A 20278-nucleotide genomic window follows, 5' to 3' on the forward strand; every position below is an offset into this window, starting at 1 on the left:
TGCTAAAATTCATGCTAGCTAAGATTTTGAAAGTATGATGTTGACATGATCAGTCCAATCAAAGCTTTTCAACTGAAATAGCACATTTTATGACCTGGTGGTAATGACATTTCCCCTCAGCTATTTGGGGAAACCAACAAAAATCTTTATATTCTTCAATAGTGTGCTCTCAGCCACTATTAGATCATGCTTACAGACAGAGTGAATAATATATTCAGATAGATAAAAAGCACTTTCAAGATTTTTCAAAAACATTTAACATCCAAAAAGTGCCTGTATTTGCAAAACCAACCAGCTAGTCTTTTAACACCTTCATTAGAAAACCGTGTTTACTGAAACTGTTTTTGAATACATTTGATAAAAAATGATATGTCAGACTGATTGTCAGTCACAGGTGTGTGTGTGTGTGTTTTATTTTACTGTATCCCTACACTTCCACAATGTATGGTAAAGCGTATTTCTTACAACCTAGTCAGCAGCACTTCTTAGTGATTCCAATTTGCATCACAGACTCCTACATTTATCACCTTTACCTGCAACTGAGGTTCTCGCCGTGTGCGGTGGTGCGTGCCTGTAATCCAAGTCACTGGGAGGCTGAGGTTGGCGGATCGAGTGAGCTGAGGAGCTCTGAGCTGCAGCATGCTATGTCGAACGGGTGTCCGCGCTAAGTTCGGTATCGATATGGTGTTCCTGGGGGAGCCCGAGACCACCAGGTTGTCTAAGGAGGGGTGTACCGGCCCAGGTCGGAAACGAAGCAGGTCAAATCCCCCGTGCCGTCCAGTAGTGGGATAGCGCCTGTGAGTAGATGCTGCAGTGCAGCCTTGGCAAGACATCGAAACCTAACCTTTTTTTTTTTTATCTGCTTCATGATTTGCCTCCACGAAATGTTTAGCAGCATGAAAAGTCGGCACGTTTTTTGCAGGTCACCAAAAACCATTACGATTATACCTTCTGATTAATGAGAATTATACTGACTCCTACTGATGACATTTGTGAATACCGGTAACAAGTGGCGATTTTAGCATGTACATCTTGCTGGAGCAAAAAAAAAAAAAAACACTAAATAATATCCATGCCAGCAAAGCCGCTACACAACAAAACACTAAACAATACATGAATTGCACTATAACGGTAACAAACAGTGCCCACAAACTGTTAGGGCCTACATAAAGCTGTCCCAACAGCAGAGTCCCAACACCTTACCACTGCTACACCTGGCTATCAGTGGAGCCTTGTCTGGCAGCAAAACAGTTAATTCAGCCTCATTTACTGCCTTTTTAAAAAACAGAGCTGATGTGGCTGACTTGCTTTAACAAATGTGGTTTCTACTGACAATTGAGATGTACAAACTATGGCATAAGGGAACGACGAGCGGATTAGAGGCAATCCGTAATTTCCATTAAGTCAATCATGAGCGAGCTAAAAACTCAGCAAAAAAAGAAACGTCCCTTTTTCAGGACCCTGTCTTTTCAAATAACTTCACAGATCTTCATTGTAAAGGGTTTAAACACGGTTTCCCATGCTTGTGCAATGAACCATAAACAAATTAAGAACATGCACCTGTGGAACGGTTGTTAAGACACTAACAGCTTACAGACGGTAGGCAATTAAGGTCACAGTTATGAAAACTTAGGACACTAAAGAGGCTTTTCTACTGACTCTGAAAAACACCAAAAGAAAGATTCCCAGGGTCCCTGCTCATCTGCGTGAACGTGCCTTAGGCATGCTGCAAGGAGGCATGAGGACTGCAGGGCAATAAATTGCAATGTCCGTACTGTTAGATGCCTATGACAGCACTACAGGGAAACAGGACGGACAGCGGATCATCCTCGCAGTGGCAGACCACGTGTAACAACACCTGCACAGGATCGTTACATCCAAACATCACACCTGCGGGACAGCCGCAATAGGCTGAGAGAGGCTGGACTGAGGGCTTGTAGGCCTGTTGTAAGGCAGGTCCTCACCAGACATCACCGGCAACATCGTTATGGGCACAAACCCACTGTCGCTGGACCAGACAGGACTGGCAAAAAGTGCTCTTCACTGATGAGTTGTGGTTTTGTCTCACCAGAGGTGATGGTCGGATTCACTTTTATCGTCAAAGAAATGAGTGTTACACCGAGGCCTGTACTCTGGAGCGGAATCAATTGAGGTGGAGGGACCGTCGTGGTCTGGGGCGGAGTGCATCATCGGACTGAGCTTGTTGTCATTGCAGGCAATCTCAACGCTGTGCGTTACAGGGAAGAGATCCACCTCCCGCATGTGGTACCCTTCCTGCAGGCTCATCCTGATATGACCCTCCAGCATGACAATGCCACCAGCCAAACTGCTCATTCTGTGCGTGATTTCCTGCAAGACAGGAATGTCAGTGTTCTGCCATGGGCAGCAAAGAGCTCGGATCTCAATCCCATTGAGCACGTCTGGGACCTGTTGGATCGGAGGGTGAGGGCTAGGGCCATTCCCCCCAGAAATGTCCGGGAACTTGCAGGTGCCTTGGTGGAAGAGTGGGGTAACATCTCACAGCAAGAACTGGCAAATCTGGTGCAGTCCATGAGGAGGAGATGCGCTGCAGTACTTAACTTCTCTTGGGTAGGAGGCAGAATTTGGAATTTTGGATGAAAAGCATGCCCAAATTAAACTGCCAGCTACTCATCCCCAGAAGATAAGCATATTATTAGTAGATTTGGATAGAAAACACTCAGAAGTTTCTAAAACTGTTTGAATCATGTCTGTGAGTAGAACAGAACTTATTTAGCAGGCGAAACCCCGAGGACAAACCATTCAGATTCTTTGTTGTTGTCACTCTTTTCAATGAGTTTTCATTGGGAAACCAGATTTCTAAGGGACCATCTTGCAGTTCCTACCGCTTCCACTGGATGTCAGTCTTTAGAAATTGGTTGAGGTTATTCCTTTGTGTAATGAAGAAGTATGGCCATCTTGAAGGAGGGTCACTCGAAGTGTCCTGTTTGTTAGAAGCGAATGACCAGAAAGCTAGCCACAGTTGGTTTTAATCCTGTATTGAAAACAGATCATCCCGTCTTCAATTTGATCAATTATTTACGTAAAAGAATACCTAAAGTTGTATTACAAAAGTAGTTTGAAATTCTTTGTCAAAGTTTACAGTTAACCTTTGAGATATTTTGTAGTCACGTTTCACAATTTGGAACCAGTGTTTTTCTGGATCAAACGCACCAAATAAATTGACATTTTGGATATATATCGACGGAATTAATCGAACAAAAAGGACCATTTGTGATGTTTATGGGACATATTGGAGTGCCAACAACAGAAGCTCGTCAAAGGTAAGGCATGATTTATATTTTATTTCTGCATTTTGTGTTGCGCCTGCAGGGTTGAAATATGCTCCTCTCTTTGTTTACAATGGTGCTATCCTCAGATAATAGCATTGTTTGCTTTCACCGAAAAGCCTATTTGAATTCTGACATGTTGGCTGGATTCACAACCAGTGTAGTTTTAATTTGGTATCTTTCATGTGTGATTTAATGAAAGTTTGATTTTATAGTAATTAATTTGAATTTGGCGCTCTGCATTTTCTCTGTCTTTTTGCCAAGTGAGACAGTAGCGTCCCGCCTAAACTCAGATTTTTGGATATAAATATGAACTTTACCGAACAAAACATACATGTATTGTGTAACATGAAGTCCTATGAGTGTCATCCGATGAAGATCAAAGGTTAGTGATACATTTTCTCTCTATTTCTGCTTTTTTTTTTTACTCAAGGAGAATACGGTTCTTATCCAGTTACACAAATCCACAAGGAGTCAGCAGAAACCACATTTATTTAAGCAAGTCAGCAATAAGCTCCACTCTCGGGACAGCTTGGTGTAGACTAAAAGTTTGTGGGCACCGTTTATCACTGTTATAGTTAATTGAATGTATTGTTTAGAGTTGTGTAGTGGCTTCGCTGGCATGCATCTAAAAAAAAAAAAATGGTTGTTTGCCCTATCAAGATTGACATGTTCACATCGCCACTCATAACAGGAGGCGCTGTTTTCTGCTACAATGAACCCCAGTAGCGAAGTTAAATGACTCAGGCCCCACCTAACTGTTACTAGAGTGCTGTTAACCACAACTTATCAGTCTGTTGACAACTGCGGTCATTTACAAGGTTGATGCTAGGCTTCGATGGTACACTGTATACCGGGGTATTTGGAAATAGCCAGGGATGGTTTTTCAATACTGTTTAAACTATTTCTTTGACATTTTGCAATAAATATTATTTGTAGCTACTGCCTGCAGTCAACTGTGCAATATGTTTGGAGAAAAAGCAGATTGCGTACTTCATTTCACCGGTCACATTATGAAGCTTACAGTAGTTCCCCAGAACAGTTGAGCCAGTCATGAGTTTGTTTGTAAATAGCACAATGGGAGAAAGCGGGAGCAGTTGAGTACAGCTGTGTACTGACAGGGGTTGCGTTTTATCAGTGACGTGCAACTACAGTTTTCCTTAACAGAAAATACATTAGTGCAACACATTCAGAAGAAGATGGCTTCATTTTCATCAGATGATAACAAGTAAGTAACAAGTAAATGAGCTACAACAAAAAAGCAAAGTCAAAACAATGCATGGCCATAATATTTCTAATGTTTAGCATAGAAAGAATGTAGCCAGCTACATTTCCTAGGGTTTTGCTTAAGTCTTGCATTTTACCACAGAAAAGTAGGCTGGCTGCAACGAGAAAATGCTGAGCAGAAATTACAATAAAAAGTATTTTGCGTTTACAAAATGCATGAAGATATTTCTTTGGCATGATCTTTTTTTCCTGTGTGAAAAATGAAGAAGTTGACCTTCCTAGTTATCTAAGTATGTTAGTGAATTGATAAGGTAACGGGGCATCATATTGTGTAAGTGTTCTGCCGTGTTTGAGAAGTCAAAGCCCTTTGGATGAGTTATCAGTGGCAGCTGTACAGATATCTTTTGATTTCCTTGCATTTTTTCCCTCCTCTCCGCTCTCAGCCCCTTCCGCTCTCAGCCCCTTCCGCTCTCAGCCCCTTCCGCTCTCAGCCCCTTCCGCTCTCAGCCCCTTCCGCAACTTCTCTGAGCAGAGCAGGGAGGCCTGTTGCCCTAGCAACTCCAGCCATATGCTGCTTCAGAGCATGTGAGTGGAATTGAGCAGTTGGAAATCCCTCATGGAGCAGTGCCTTCTTTCCAACCGCTCAGAGCTCACAAGACAAAAAAAAAACAGCAGCTCCAAATTCACACCATTCATTAAAATCACAATTTAACCAACACACATCTATTTTTGTGACTACCTGGACCTACCATTTGCTTTTGAAGTATTGAAACCAAACCATGTGATTTGAATGAAAAGTATTTGAATAAACAAAAAGGTGAATGTAAAAATAGCACAATTTCAAATAGGCTACATGTCATATTAAAACAACATATAAACACTCAAAATAGGTCAGGAGCCAGACGGGGAGCCTAAGAAGGAAAACAAATGAGTTATTTAGGCTATATTATTTCAATTATTTCCAGGCTATAGCCTACAAAGAAATACCTTGTGAAGCATTTGCGAGTGCGACGCAATAGTCTTGTAGGGACATATTTTGTTGTATTAATCATTAGTCTATACATTTTGCATATAGGCTGTGGCTTACTTGGAATGAAATACAAATTAAATTTTAAAAATGACAGTGCTTCAATTCATTTTCTGGCCAGTCTGGGGCTTTAGGATCATGGGATGGGGCCTGGAGAGTCGGCCAGCAGCGGAGAATATCCTCTCCACACAGGCAGAGCCACTGGGGATGCTAAACACACACTTGGCCATTCTTGCCAGGCTGGGCAGAGATTTTATAGATATATGTAGGCCTAAAAGGTTTTTAGGCAAAATAACCCAATCAAAACAGAATGCTTCTTGAACGTGGGAATATACCAGGCCTATTGGCCAAAAATCAATGATGGCCTATTGTATATAGATTATAGAACAAAAATGAACTAAACATTTAAGAGAAAATATTTTTTTGGGTTTATAAATACTTCGTTACAAAGACACACGTAGTTATCTACTCATTCCTTTCTTTTAGGATGTAGTAAGTATACCATCATACTTTCAGGATAGGTGTCTTTTCAGATTCCACAATGATTCATTAGTTGTGGAAACTACATCACAGCATTCCCTCTCTTGCTCCTCATCTTTGTAAGTCACCTTGATTTTGCACCTGTGTGTTTTGTCAGTTTCTTTATGAAAATATTTATTGAACTCCATGACAGTAGCTAGATCAAGTGGCTATGGCAGCACAGAAGTAGACTATAATGCATGCCCCGAGATCGTGAAGTGAGCGGTACTGGAGCTCCAGCCCTTGGGAAACTCGCTCCACGCGCCAGTCAAATTGGGCACGCTCCGCTCCAGCTCTACTCACATACTCTGCTTCAGAGCCAGTACCGTTCTTCCTTCAGACAAGCATGTGTCCAAATTTTGTTCATTTGCACAATGTCTCGTTCACATTCGCTTGGATATGACATTCGGTAGCTCCTACCGACAATGCATTCGGGAAACTATTCAGGCCCCTTGACTTCTCCCACATTTTGTTACAACATTATTCTAAAATGGATGAAATTGTTTCCCCCCCTCAATCTACACACAATACCCCATAATGACAAAACGAAAACTGGTATAGAAATGTCACATTTACATAAGTATTCAGACCCTTTACTCAGCACCTTTGGCAGCAATTACAGCCTTGAGTCTTCTTGGGTAGGACGCTACAAGCTTGGCATACCAGTATTTGGGGAGTTTCTCCCATTCTTCTCTGCAGATCCTCTCAAGCTCTGTCAGGTTGGATGGGGGTGTCGCTGCACAGCTATTTTCAGGTCTCCCCAGAGATGTTTGATCGGGTTCAAGTCCAGGCTCTGGCTGGGCCACTCAAGGACATTGAGACTTGTCCCGAAGCCCCTCCTGCGTTGTTTTGGCTGTGTGCTTAGTGTCGTTGTCCTGTTGGAAGGTGAACCCTTTCCCCAGTCTGAGGTCCGGAGCACTCTGAAGCAGGTTTTCACCAAGGATCTCTCTGTACTTTCCTCCATTCAGCTTTTCCTCAATCCCGACCAGGGTCACAAAGGGTCGGAAACTGTCCGTGAAATTTCCAGAAGTTTTCCATGGGAAGTTATTTAGCGAATTTAGCTTAAATTCATCAAAAAAGGTTCGCTTATAACAGCGAACCTTTTTTTGTGGGATACACATAAGGCAATTCTAGGTCTTGTGGCATATTTTGATTAAACTAACCCTAATTCAATGGAATTGCAACCCTCTGCATGCACAGTGCATTCTTCCATCACATGTACAGCTGATTCTCAAGATTTTGCACACTAATGAGATGCTATTGAGCCCACACTACTACACCGTCTGAGCCAAGGACTGCATGCTTTCTGGTAAGATTTTATTCAAATACTGGTTGGGGTGAATGTATTTTATATGACATACATGATTTTTTGTTAACTAGTAAATAGTCGCCGACAGCAAAGTGTGTTTAAATCATTCGTAATTTGTTAACAATTTCTGATAGCAGGCTGAAGCAAGCTAAAACTAACTGAGGAGTGTTAATTCACCTGTTTCCATACATGTTTCATTTAAAAACATTTATCTTATAAAAGGAGTTGTTTAATCTAACTGCTAAACAGTACTTGTTTCCCCCCCTAATCTTTACAGGAAAATGCCACGTACACTATGTGATGTGTGGAGACATTTCACTGCAGCTAATGTAGAAGGAAAAGCTGTGTACATTTGCAAATACTGTGCCAAATCATATGTGAAGAATGCAACAAAGATGCAGAATCATCTGGCCAAGTGCATAAAGTTCCCTCAGCACTCACAAAAAGCAACCTCTGACAAAAGTCCCTCTACTTCTATTCGAGGTGAAAATGATGAACCAGACACCTTATCGATAGCAACAGCTCATGGTCCTCCTGGAATCAGGTTTTTTTTGACTCAATGGAGGAACGTAGTCAGAGAAATGCCGATGAATGTCTTGCTCAAGCTGTGTATGCAACTGGTTCACTCTGATGCTCACAGGCAATGTGTATTGGAAGAGATTTATGAATGTTCTTCGCCCAGCATACACCCCTCCAACCAGACATGCTTTATCTACTCATTTGCTGGATGCAGAGTTCAGAGTTCAGAATTCAAGTGAAGGTCAAGCAAATCATTGAGAAAGCAGACTGTATTGCAATCATCTCTGATGGGTGGTTGAATGTTTGTGGGCAAGGAATAATTAACTACATCATCTCCACCCCTCAACCAGTATTCTACAAGAGCACAGACACAATGGAAAAACAAAAACACTGGTCTCTACACTGCAGATGAGCTGAAGGCAGTCAATGACCTTAGACCACAGAAGGTATTTTCACTGGTGGCAGACAATGCTGCGAACATGGTCTAAAGTGGAGGAGCCCCATTGGCTGTACTGCTCATGCATTGAATCTGCTCAAGGACATCATGTTAAGGGCCATCAAGTTATAACAGTAATCTACCTCACCAAGCAAAGTGAGAAGAATAAAAGCACCACATTGAAGCTGCCCAGCAACACCCGCTGGGGTGGTGTTGTCATTATGTTTGACAGTCTCCTGGAGGGGAAGGAGTCTCTCCAAGAAAATGGCCATATCACAGTCTGCCGATATGGACAGCCGCCATCAAGAGGATCCTCCTGGATGATGTATTTTGGGAGAGTAGTAAGCAGCCTGAAACCTATAGCAGTAGCCATTGCACGGATTGATGGAGACAATGCCATCCTGTCTGATGTTCAGACTCTGCTTGCAGAAGTAAGAGAAGATATCCGTACTGCCCTGCCCACTTCACTGTTGCTCCAAGCAGAAGAAACTGCAGTTCTGAAATACATCAAAAAGCGTGAAGATTTATTATCGATGTTACCAAACAGATTTTACTTGTTTTCCCAAAATAAGCACTGGGTAGCTGCAGAGGAACAGGATTGGAGAGCCCATGGCATACAGAGTTTGGGGAGAATATCACCTGTCACGCAGCGAGAGCATGCGCCTCAAACAGTGGTTGATGCGTGTAGTGAACTACAGTTGAAGTCGGAAGTTTACATACACTTAGGTTGGAGTCATTAAAACTCGTTTTTCAACCACTCCACAAATTTCTAGTTAACAAACTATAGTTTTGGCAAGTCGGTTAGGACATTTACTTTGTGCATGAAACAAATACTTTTCCAAACAGTTGTTTACAGACCGATTATATCACTGTATCACAATTCCAGTGGGTCAGAAGTTTAAATACACTAAGTTGACTGTGCCTTTAAACTGCTTGGAAAAATCCAGAAAATGTCATGGCTTTAGAAGCTTCTGATAGGCTAATTGACACCATTTGAGTCAATTGAAGGTGTACCTGTGGATGTATTTCAAGGCCTACCTTCAAACTCAGTGCCTCTTTGCGTGACATCATGGGAAAAACAAAAGAAAATCAGCCAAGACCTCAGAAATGTTTTTTTTTGTAGACCTCCACATGTCTGGTTCATCCTTGGGAGCAATTTCCAAACGCCTGAAGGTACCACGTTAATCTGTACAAACAATAGTACACAAGTATAAACACCATGGGAGCACGCAGCCGTCATACCGCTCAGGAAGGAGACTCGTTCTGTCCTAGAGATGAATGAACTTTTGTGCGAAAAGTGCAAATCAATCCCAGAACAACAGCAAAGGACCTTGTGAAGATGCTGGAGGAAACGGGTACAAAAGTGTCTATATCCACAGTAAAACGAGTCCTATATTGACATAAGCTGAAAGGCCGCTCAGCAAGGAAGAAGCCACTGCTCCAAACCACCATAAAAAGCCAGACTACGGTTTGCAACTGCACATGGGGACAAAGATCGTACTTTTTGGAGAAATGTCCTCTGGTCTGATGAAACAAAAATAGAACTGTTTGGCCATAATGACATCGCTGTGTTTGGAGGAAAAAGGGTGACGCTTGCAAGCCAAAATACACAATCCCAACCGTGAAGCACGAGGGTGGAAGCATCATGTGTGGGTGCTTTGCTACAGGGGGGACTGGTGCTCTTCACAAAATAGATGGCATCATGTGTAAGGAAAATTATGTGGATATATTGAAGCAACATCTCAAGACATCAGCCAGGAAGTTAAAGATTGGTTGCAATGGGTCTTCCAAATGGACAATGACCCCAAGCATACTTCCAATGTTGTAGAAAAGGCTTAAGGAGAACAAAGTCAAGGTATTGGAGTGGCCATCACAAAGCCCTGACCTCAATGCCATAGAAAATTTGTGGGCAAGCAAGGAGGCCTACAAACCTGACTCAGTAACTCCAGCTATGTCAGCAGGAATGGTCCGAAATTCACCCAACTTATTGTGGGAAGCTTGTGGAAGGCTACTCGAAACATTTGACCCAAATTAAACAATTTAAAGGCAATGCTACCAAATACTAATTGAGTATATGTAAACTTATGTCCCATTGGGAATGTGAGCATTCCCAGAAATAAAAGCTGAAATAAATAATTCTCTAATATTATTCTGACGTTTCACATTCTTAAATTAAAGTGGTGATCTTAACTGACCTAAGACAGGACATTTTTACTAAGATTAAATGTCAGGAATTGTGAAAAACTGAGTTTAAACGCATTTGGCTAAGGTGTATATAAACTTCCAACTTCAACTGTAAGTGTTCTTATGCTTATTTCTCAGCTGCTCATATTAAGTACAGCTCCGCTGTAAAAACGTAGTAGTCTACCAGGCATCATTGAAAAATGGACTGGCAGGAAAGCGTGCTGCCTCCATTTGCTATTCCTGCCCATTGGATAATGGTCCATTTAAATTTAAACTAATTTTACATATAAAGACAAGATTACATTGTGAATAGTCTGATGTGTGAAAATACTTGATGAGAGAACAGCTGTGCATCCCGAGGGAAGGAACAGTGTACAAGCTTTTTTTACTACTTTCTCAAATCAATAGGCTCTAGTCACATCATGCAGCCCATATACGTTCTCATTTCTAAGACATTAAGGTTTGTATCATTCACAACTAAAGTTGCCAAACAACTCTAAATCTAGTATATATGACCTGTTTCAAACGCTCAACATGGCCACTTCACTAGGCACACTCGCTCCGGAAAGGGAAAAATATCCTTTCTATTTTAGTCAATTATATTCAAAGGTTAAATTATATTCATCATACTATAAAATCATATAAAATAATGGCATGGGACTTAAGCATATCCTGTCTTCTAAATGAACCAGCCTACAGCCTATGACATGGAGCATAGCCAGGCCAACTCATTCTGTTCTTAGGACTCGACTCAAATAAATAATGGACTTATTGTGATGTACAGTATATTACATTTATTTATTTTACTTTTTAAATGTAAATGTTCCGAAGGCGGGCATCAGTAGCTTGTATGCATGGAAATGCTAAACGTGCTTATGTTAATTAGCGGGCAATTACCGTGACACCAGCATGCTTTTGCATGACAATAACCGGCTGACAAAATGTCATGACCGCCACAGCCCTAGGTTACACAATACAAATCTAACAGCTGCAAGTGAAGTCGTGGGGGATAAGATAACCCGGTCTTTGACATTGGACACTCCCAAGCCACAGCAGTGTTTTTCACTACAGTGAGTGCGGGCCTTTGTCCCTACAAAAACACACACCCAAGGCCCAAAGAGTATGTAACCCTATGGGTGGAGAGAATAAGTAATTCAAACCCACAACTTACACAACAGGGTTCGTCATGTTTTACCACAGGGGCGGATGAGAATACAGCAAGAGTACAGCATTTGCATATACGTTAATGCCAGAGGCAAAGGGGTTGACTAAAATTGAACTTAATCCCAGTCCTCTTCTGACTAGCTCGGTCTGGACTTGTAAATTGTGAAAGTGGAACTTCTTCAACGATAACAAAGTTTTGTAGCCTAAATCCAACTGTCATCGTTGTAAGAATGTAGAATTTCCTGCACCTTCTTTGGAAAGTGTAGTGCGTGATCTTCTGAACAGAAAAACTGAAACCTAAAACAAGGTTAATAGTAAATTAAACTCAGACAAAAAAAAAATCTAGGTAAATTGATGGCATCCAAATCATCTTAAACTAGAGTTGCCTTGGGCCTGCTGTATTTGAGGACAAATGCTTTTACAAAGAGGGGGCAGGTACTAGGCCCTTACTTCCCCACCTATTCTCCTGGCCCACAGCTGGTGAACAAGGGTAAAGTGTGAAGAAATAACAGATTCATCAACTAACTAGCCTCAGGGAATCACATCCATTGATCCAGCAGCTGTTCTGTCTCACTCCTCCTCAACCATAAAAACTGCAACCCTGGGAGATTCATTACTAGTGATGGGAAACAGGCTCTCTCAAACATTTGGGTCTTAAACCAAATTTTTCCCGAAAATGTCATGATGTTAAAATTAAGAAAAGATAAGGGGGAAATGAACTGGTTGTTTTATGCAACAGGGCCCTGTCCCTTTAATGGCGCATCTAGCACGTGATGAATGTGCCAGTCCAGCAACCTGCTGCTGCTCATTTCATGTTAAAGTTTGAAAATAACAAATACATACAAATTATATACTTCTGTCAGGTTAGCCTACTTTGCTGTTAACATTTAATTGACAAGGGTTTGGGGAAAGTAAGATGATTACTGGCCACACACGGGAGTGATAGACAAACACGCACAAGAGACAGACGAAATAATGCTGGAAATGAATTGGCAGATAGTGTTAGGTTTGACTATGTAAGCCAATAGTGGCTAACCAGGGGTGTGATAATGTCAATGTTGATTAGATAGTAGCTTGCGGTGTCTGATACTTGTGAAATTTGTTCGTGGCTGTTTGCGGTGGAACACTTAAATTGCATGTACTTTCAGAATTGTTTGGTGAGCTGCGCTGGTAGCTCGCTATCGACCTGTTGGAGAGAAGACCTCTGTCGTTAATTACGTTGTGCTTAGTCAGGAGATACCAATCTAAAGGTCATCTAGCTTTAAAAAAAAAAAAACATTCAAAGTGAAAGTGAATGTAAAAGTTCAGCATGCCATGTGCATAGAACCTTATCAGTTGGTGTCATAACAGCAAGTTAGCTAGCTAGTAACGTTATTGGCCTAACGTTAGCTGTTTAGCTGGCTATCACAATACACTTGTCAGTCCCATTGTCAGCTACACTTAGTGTAGCTAAAGGCCTAGTTCGCATTTCATCACAATAACTCCATGGGCGACACATTAGTTAGAGTAGATGAAGTTTGAAACCAGATAAAGTTAGCTAGTTGGCTGCAGTACTCGCCTCTTTGGGTATCTCGCAGGCTCCAGTGCTGGGATAAGGCCCAGGCTCAGTGCTTAGTTGGGTGGCAGTCTGGCACTCCTCCTGCCGGCCTCTCAACCTAGGGCTAACAGTAGAACAGCTCTCGTCCTCAGCGAGAAGGTCAGAGTCGTTGGTCTCTTCCCCGGTGCTCTCTGACGACAGCCCTGCGTTAACATTACTGCTACTCGTGTTGTTCGGTGGCTCTCCGAATTCCGATCTGTCAGGTACTTGGTGCACGAGCCACGCGCTCAACTGCGTAGGGAACCGGGCGGGCGACCCAAGAGCCCTCACCTCGTCCAGAAGCCGACGGCTGGCGAAGAAATAGTCCAACTCCGGACATTTGGGGTGCACGCTGTACCCGTCCCAATTGTCCCTCAAACTGTGAAACGGTGTCTGGATAAAGGCTGAGCTGGGACCGTCGTTAATCTCTAGCGGTGAGTAGTAGCCGTTCCAGTAGCTGTCGACATCCACGCGAACTCCGATCAAACTGAGTAAGATCGTAAACTGGATTAGTCCCTCTGTGAAGTATTTCTTCACGTTTTGCATCTTTTTATTTTTGTGGGGGAGAACGTCAATAAAGAGAAACGCTGATCCTAGAGTTCCCTTTAGCACACTAAACAAAGACAATGCAAAACAAAAGAGCACGAGTTCCTTTCCCCTGTCAGACAAAGAGGTCCGCCCGTCCCCGGCGAAAACGTTAGCTAGCTACTGCACTACCGGCTTCTGATAACTTCCTGACAGAAACATGCTCTTAAACGAACAACTGTACCACGACCACATATAATTAACAATTGAATCATAGATGAAACTATAATTAACTGTAATCTCCCTTGTTTATTTGTCTGCCTTGTTTTAATCTAATTATAATATAAAATATATATTCCGAATCGGTTCTCTCCTGGGTTTAATGTTTATTGCTCTCTCACTCCCTACCTGCCGCGTGGAGGAGTCTTGGGGAAGGATTTGCATAATTTACACAATGTGGGCCCATAGCTCATCGCATCAGGCTCCGATTGGCTGAAAATGTATTCTGTCATGTAGTGAGCCAATTGTAGCATCCCACCGCTCTTACTTAAATAAAGAAATAACGCCCCCTTCATTGGATTTCTGGCCCAAACACAGCCTTATGAACATACATTTATACTTAGCAATGTGCTTGAAAGTAATTTTATTTAATCTTGCAATATCTGAAACGGTTTACAATGTGTATCACAAGAACATCACCGTTATTGTGAAATGTTACTTTGCCCTTTAGTGTCAGGGGCGGGACCTCGACAGTACTTCCGGGGACATTTTCTTTATGACGTTTGGCCTACTGACCTGCTTTCAACACTACACGATATGTACAGTACAGTGTTCACAACCATGTACCAACAGGTCATGTTGTTCTTGGGAACTCAGCAATTAATTCAAACATGTTTCAATAAAGTCTTTAGTTATGAATGATAGTTACTTAATCCTCTTCATACCTATGTGAAACATAAGGCTTCCACGAGAGAGTGCTACTGTTGCTTGTCTGGAGATTGTGTTCCATGACAGAACACAGTCCTTCATCTCCTTCTCCCACCTCAATAATGATATATATTGGTACATTTGATTAGTATTTTCTCTCATACAATAAAAAATATTGATGCCTAGACAAATAAAAATGTAAAGACAAAAATGATTAGACTTCTATAAAATGTTGAACAAGTGCATGACACTTTCTTCAGTAGAGGTAGAGCTAGTGGGCCTAACTAAGTAGAATTATCAAATGTTTGATTTGACTGTACAACACTGCCATCCTCTATTGCTTGGCCAGCCAGACCCTGACAACAGATGATCAAATGGCGATGCATGTTCTGTGATCTTTTGGGAAACCATAACGCCCCCTAGAGGCATAGTTGAAACTAAGCGCGTATACAAATGCCACTTCAGCAAAACGATGACCATATTCTGTGAATGTTGTAAGGCAGGGGTGTCAAACTCATTCCACGGAGGGCCTTGTGTCTGCAGGTTTTTGGTCTTTCCTTTCAATAAAGCCCTAGACAACCAGGTGTGGGGAGTTCCTAACTAATTAGTGATGTTAATTCATCAATCAAGTACAAGGGTGGAGCGAAAACCCGCAGACACTCGGCCCTCCGTGGAATGAGTTTGACACCTGTGTTGTAAGGGATTAATGTAGTATTTATCAGGCTATGTTTGTGTCACAGAACACATAACTGACTTCCTTTCCATTCCTCCATGACCACAGATGGAGAGAACAGTGTCAGGCAACACTTACTCCCACTAGGTATCACTTTCCAAATAGTTTTAGATTCATGCTTGTGAAGGAACACAATAAGGAAAGGAAGCTTAACTACAGTATTGAACCAGAGAGTACCATTCAAATCATGATGAATCAGTGAGTTGTAATGTGCACTTTTATCTAATTTCACATGCAATGTAGGCCTACTCTATAACCTACTCTGTAACCATATAGGACTTGGGACAAAATGTTGTTTGGATGATTAGACATAGGCTTGTTATAAGTTATCAATGAAACAATAGCCAACTATCCGCTGTGGTGGGGTGTGAGGTATGTGGTGGTGGTGATGGATGGTGGTACTGGTGATCATGATAATGATTCAGAAAAAAAAGCGGTTGGCTTTTTGGTCAAATATGGCTCCTACACACCCCCTGCTGGCGGTTAATGGAACATTCTATGGAAATCAGACATTGGAAGGCCCTTGCATGGGGGTTTGCCATCACATTCAGTGTGGACCAGCCATGACCTACTGTAGGTATACAGGTGAACAACATGCTTATTTGCAGTACATTATGATACAGCATTATTTCCTCACAAAAATACCCCACTTTTCCATTCAATGCAGCAAGTATGTCTACAGGCCTACTCTGTTTATCACCTCTTTTGATTCCATTGATTTCATTTTGTGCCATTGAGAAATGTAGCTGTTTACTAATTGCTCCAACGGTATATTTCGCCCTTTAGTCGTTAGGATGAGCTTCTTCAGTTTGGTCCTCCTTAGAATACGCTTTCCTTTGCTAATGTAGTTTACGGTAGTTAAATTTTGAATTGCTCGTCACTTTTACATTTATCTAGTAAGCACAATATAATTCACTTCCTGTCTCACAGGCATAGCAGGTGTACATATGGTAGCTTTTATAATGTTACCTCATTAGCAGAGCAGGTATTTATATGGTAGCATAGGGCAATCTGTCATCAGCATCTGTCTGGAACTATCATGTTCCACACACATCAACACTAGTCGTGAAGAGGGCATGATGCCTCTCCCCCCTCAGGAGGCTGTAAAGATTCGGCATGGACCCTCAGATCCTCCAAAAGTTCTACAGCTGCACCATTGAGAGCATCTTGACTGGCTGCGTCACCGCTTAGTATGGCATCTGTTTGGCATCTGACCGCAAGGTGCTACAGAGGGTAGTGTGTACGGCCCAGTACATTACTGGAGCCGAGCTCCCTGCCATCCAGGACCTTAATACCAGGCGGTGTCAGAGGAAGGCCCTAAAAATGGTCAAAGACTCCAGCCACCTAAGTCATAGACTGTTCTCACTCTCTGCTACCACACGGCAAGTGGTACCAATGCACCAAGTCTGGAACCAACAGGACCCTGAACAGCTATAAGACTGCTAAATAGTTAATTAAATAGTTGACCAATAACTGCCCAGAATATCTGCATTGACCTTTTTTGCACTAATCTCTTTTGACTCATCACATTTGCTGCTGTTACTGTTTATTATCTATCCGGTTGCCTAGTCACTTTATCCCTACCTATATGTACATATCTACCTCATATACCTTGTATCCCAGCTCATCAACTTGGTACTGGTACCCCATGTACAGTGCCTTCAGAAAGTATTTATACCCCTTGACTTATTCTGACATTTGTTGTGTTACAGCTCATTTACATAAGTTAACCTTTGGCGCCGATCACAGCTGTGAGTCTTTCTGGGTAAGTCTATAAGAGCTTTCCCTACCTGGATTTTGCAACATTTTCCCATTTATTCTTTTCAAAATTCTTCAAGATCTCTCAAATTGGTTGTGGATCATTGCTAACAACCACTTCAGATCTTGCCCTAGATTTTCATATAGATTTAAGTCAAAACTGTAACTCGGCCACTCAGGAACGTTCACTGCCTTCTTGGTAAGCAACTCCAGTTTAGATTTGGCATTGTATTTTAGGTTATTGTCCTGCTGAAAGGTGAATTCATCTACTAGTGTCTGGTGGAAAGCATTCTTAACCAGGTTTTCCTCTAAGATTTTGACTGTGCTTAGCTCCATTCCGTTTATTTTTTATCCTGAAAAAGTCCCCAGTCGTTAACGATTACAAGCATACCCATAACATGATGCAGCCAGCACTATGCTAAATATGGAGAGTGCTACTCAGTAATGTGTTGTGTTGAATTTGCCCCAAACATAACACTTTGTATTCAGAACAAAAAGTGAATTGCTTTACCAATTGTTTTGCAGTTTTACTTTAGTGCCTTGTTGCAGACAGAATGTATGTTATGGGATATTTTTTATTCTGTACAGGCTTCCTTCTTTTCATTCTGTCAGTTAGGTTAGTATTGTGGAGTAACTACAATGTTGTTGATCCATCCTCAATTTTTATCACGGCCATTAAACTCTGTAACTGTTTTAAAATCACCATTGGCCTCATGGTGAAATCCCTGAGCAGTTTCCTTCCTCTCCAGCAACGAAGTTAGAAAAGACGCCTGTATCTTTGTAATACCTGGGTGTATTGATACACCATCCAAAGTGTAATTAATAACTTCACCATGCTCAAAGGGATATTCAATGTCTGTTATTCCATTTTAAATTCAGGCTGTAACACAACAAAATGTGGAAAAAGTCAAGGGGTGTGAATACCTATCGTTACTCATTGTATATTTATTCCTTGTGTTATTATTTTTCTATTTATTCCTGACTTATTGTTTGTAAAACGAAATTGGAAGATTTTTCTTACTCTATAATATATTTATCTCTTTGGAAGGGCAAAAATAAGTAAGCATTTCACTGTTAGTCTACACCTGTTGTTTACTAAGCATATGACGAATACAATTTGATTTGGCCCCCGAGGAGCATTCCTTGGAGATGAGGCCTACTCCAAACTATTCAATAAAATTCCATGTTCTATTCTGTCTCTGTTGTCATTCAGTCAAGACTGTACTTGATTGAACTCGTTTTGCTTATTTTATGGGGCATATAAAAACTTATTATTCAAGCATTTCCTAATCAATTTGCAATCATATATAGTGAAATTGGATTGGCTATTGATTTGGAGCCACGTTGTATGTAGAACACTTCTCAACATTTATCTGAAATTATGAATTTCGGTCTCTAGGATAATCACTAATCATTTCAAGTAATTGGTCAATATAAAGATATAAATAACATTATTAACTTGTCAATAATTATCTGTATATGTTTCTTGCATAAAACCATAGGATCATAAAGATTCTAAGACATTCCTTCACATCACTAACGTTATGTAGAAAAATTACATGCCTTTTTCATGACTGTAGTATTTGAGGCAGAGGTGACCAAATAGGGAAGGAGAGCACGTCCCAATAGGGATGGAGAGCACGTCCCAGTATGCTTCTTCGATTTTTCATTGGTTCAATTTAGTTCTGACCTCGCCCAGGGGTTGGGGGAATATTATTAAAACCACTCCCACATCTCCCTCTGATTGGCTTAACTGTGTACTAGGAACGCCCAGCTGTTGAATACTATGTTTCCTACTTAACCTCTTCGACGCTGGCGTCATCATGTCCAGGAATTCATAAAGCACATTAATTCGCATATTTCCGTTCGTTTGCTCAATATTAAATACATTTAGTTGCAGGTACAAATACAATTTCCTTTCGTGAAAATGTCTACAATTTATTTCTGATGTTTTTGTAGCCTAGGCATATACTAACTACACTGGACTATTTTTTATAGCAGAAGTATATACCAAAAATGTTCAGGCAAAAATGCATGCGTAAAAAAACGCGTTAACTCAACTTGGCATTAATGTGGAGTACAATACATTGTTAGCAATATTATTACACATTAATTTCTACACAATACAGACTACACCTTTTTAGGCCATGTCTGGTACTAAAAATATTTTCATAGTGTAAAAGTGATTAAAATATAATGTTGGCCTACAATTTTAATAAAGCATGCAGCGCAAACTATAGGCCTAAATTGACCTTATTTTATAAGAATTACCTGGAATTAAATTACTTTTAGTCCTAAGACTATTAATCAAATCGAAGTAAACAATTTTGTAACTTTTTTTATTAACACTTTAATTTGATGAATCTGTTAGAATTGACGTCAGGGCCACTGGACAACCAACACAAATAAAACAAGAACGCATGCAGCATTTTATCTTTGATAGTGAAGAAAACGAATTCTTTAGACTCAAACAACTTCAATGAGTTGCCCTGGTATAATAACGCAACTACAACAGTTTGGCAAAGCAGGGTGGTATTTAACATCTGTCAATAGAGAACATGCCAGCTTTTCAAATCCACTGGTTAGTGACGGTGCGACAAATCCCAAACGATGAAGTCCTCAAGTTGTGGTGTTTAGCTTTGATATCCATAAATAATGATCGAGCTCGTTGATCTAACGCCAGCATCAACGGCTTGATTAATCCGCAAGTATTTTCATAACGAGGTGAAACACAGTTAAATCAACTTTGAGACATTCTGGACAGATTTATTGTGGAAAGCTCTTAAATCACAGCGTGAGCTGCTCGTGGAGAGAAGGGGATTGGTCGGCAAGCAAGTGACGTCTTGAAGAGTGACATGATAGCAGAGAGAATGCGCAGAAGTTGTATATTGCCGCAAGGAATCGTGGGATCTCAAGGGTAACAAATTGTAGAGTGGAAGAATTCGCTGCTCCTTTGCACTTCTCTTCGGCTATTCAATGAACTTCTAAAATGTTTTTATACCAAATTTTGGTCACTGAGCTGTAAAAATACACCTTTTGTAAAATTCTGTAATAATAGACTGAGGC

General features: G+C 41.1%; 1 protein-coding gene across 1 annotated transcript in view; it reads right to left on the reverse strand.

The window, feature by feature from the left end:
* Positions 1-14218, reverse strand: part of LOC129830909 (endoplasmic reticulum membrane sensor NFE2L1-like) — a 31806-nt gene extending 17588 nt beyond the window's left edge. Inside the window, exon 1 of the mRNA XM_055893735.1 lies at positions 13252-14218. Within this exon, the coding sequence (XP_055749710.1) occupies positions 13252-13815 (564 nt within the window). The 5' untranslated portion in view covers positions 13816-14218. The remainder of the gene's footprint in view (positions 1-13251) is intronic.
* Positions 14219-20278: the final 6060 nt, after the last annotated feature.

This window comes from Salvelinus fontinalis, chromosome 32 (assembly GCF_029448725.1).
Source record: "Salvelinus fontinalis isolate EN_2023a chromosome 32, ASM2944872v1, whole genome shotgun sequence".
NCBI lineage: Eukaryota > Metazoa > Chordata > Actinopteri > Salmoniformes > Salmonidae > Salvelinus > Salvelinus fontinalis.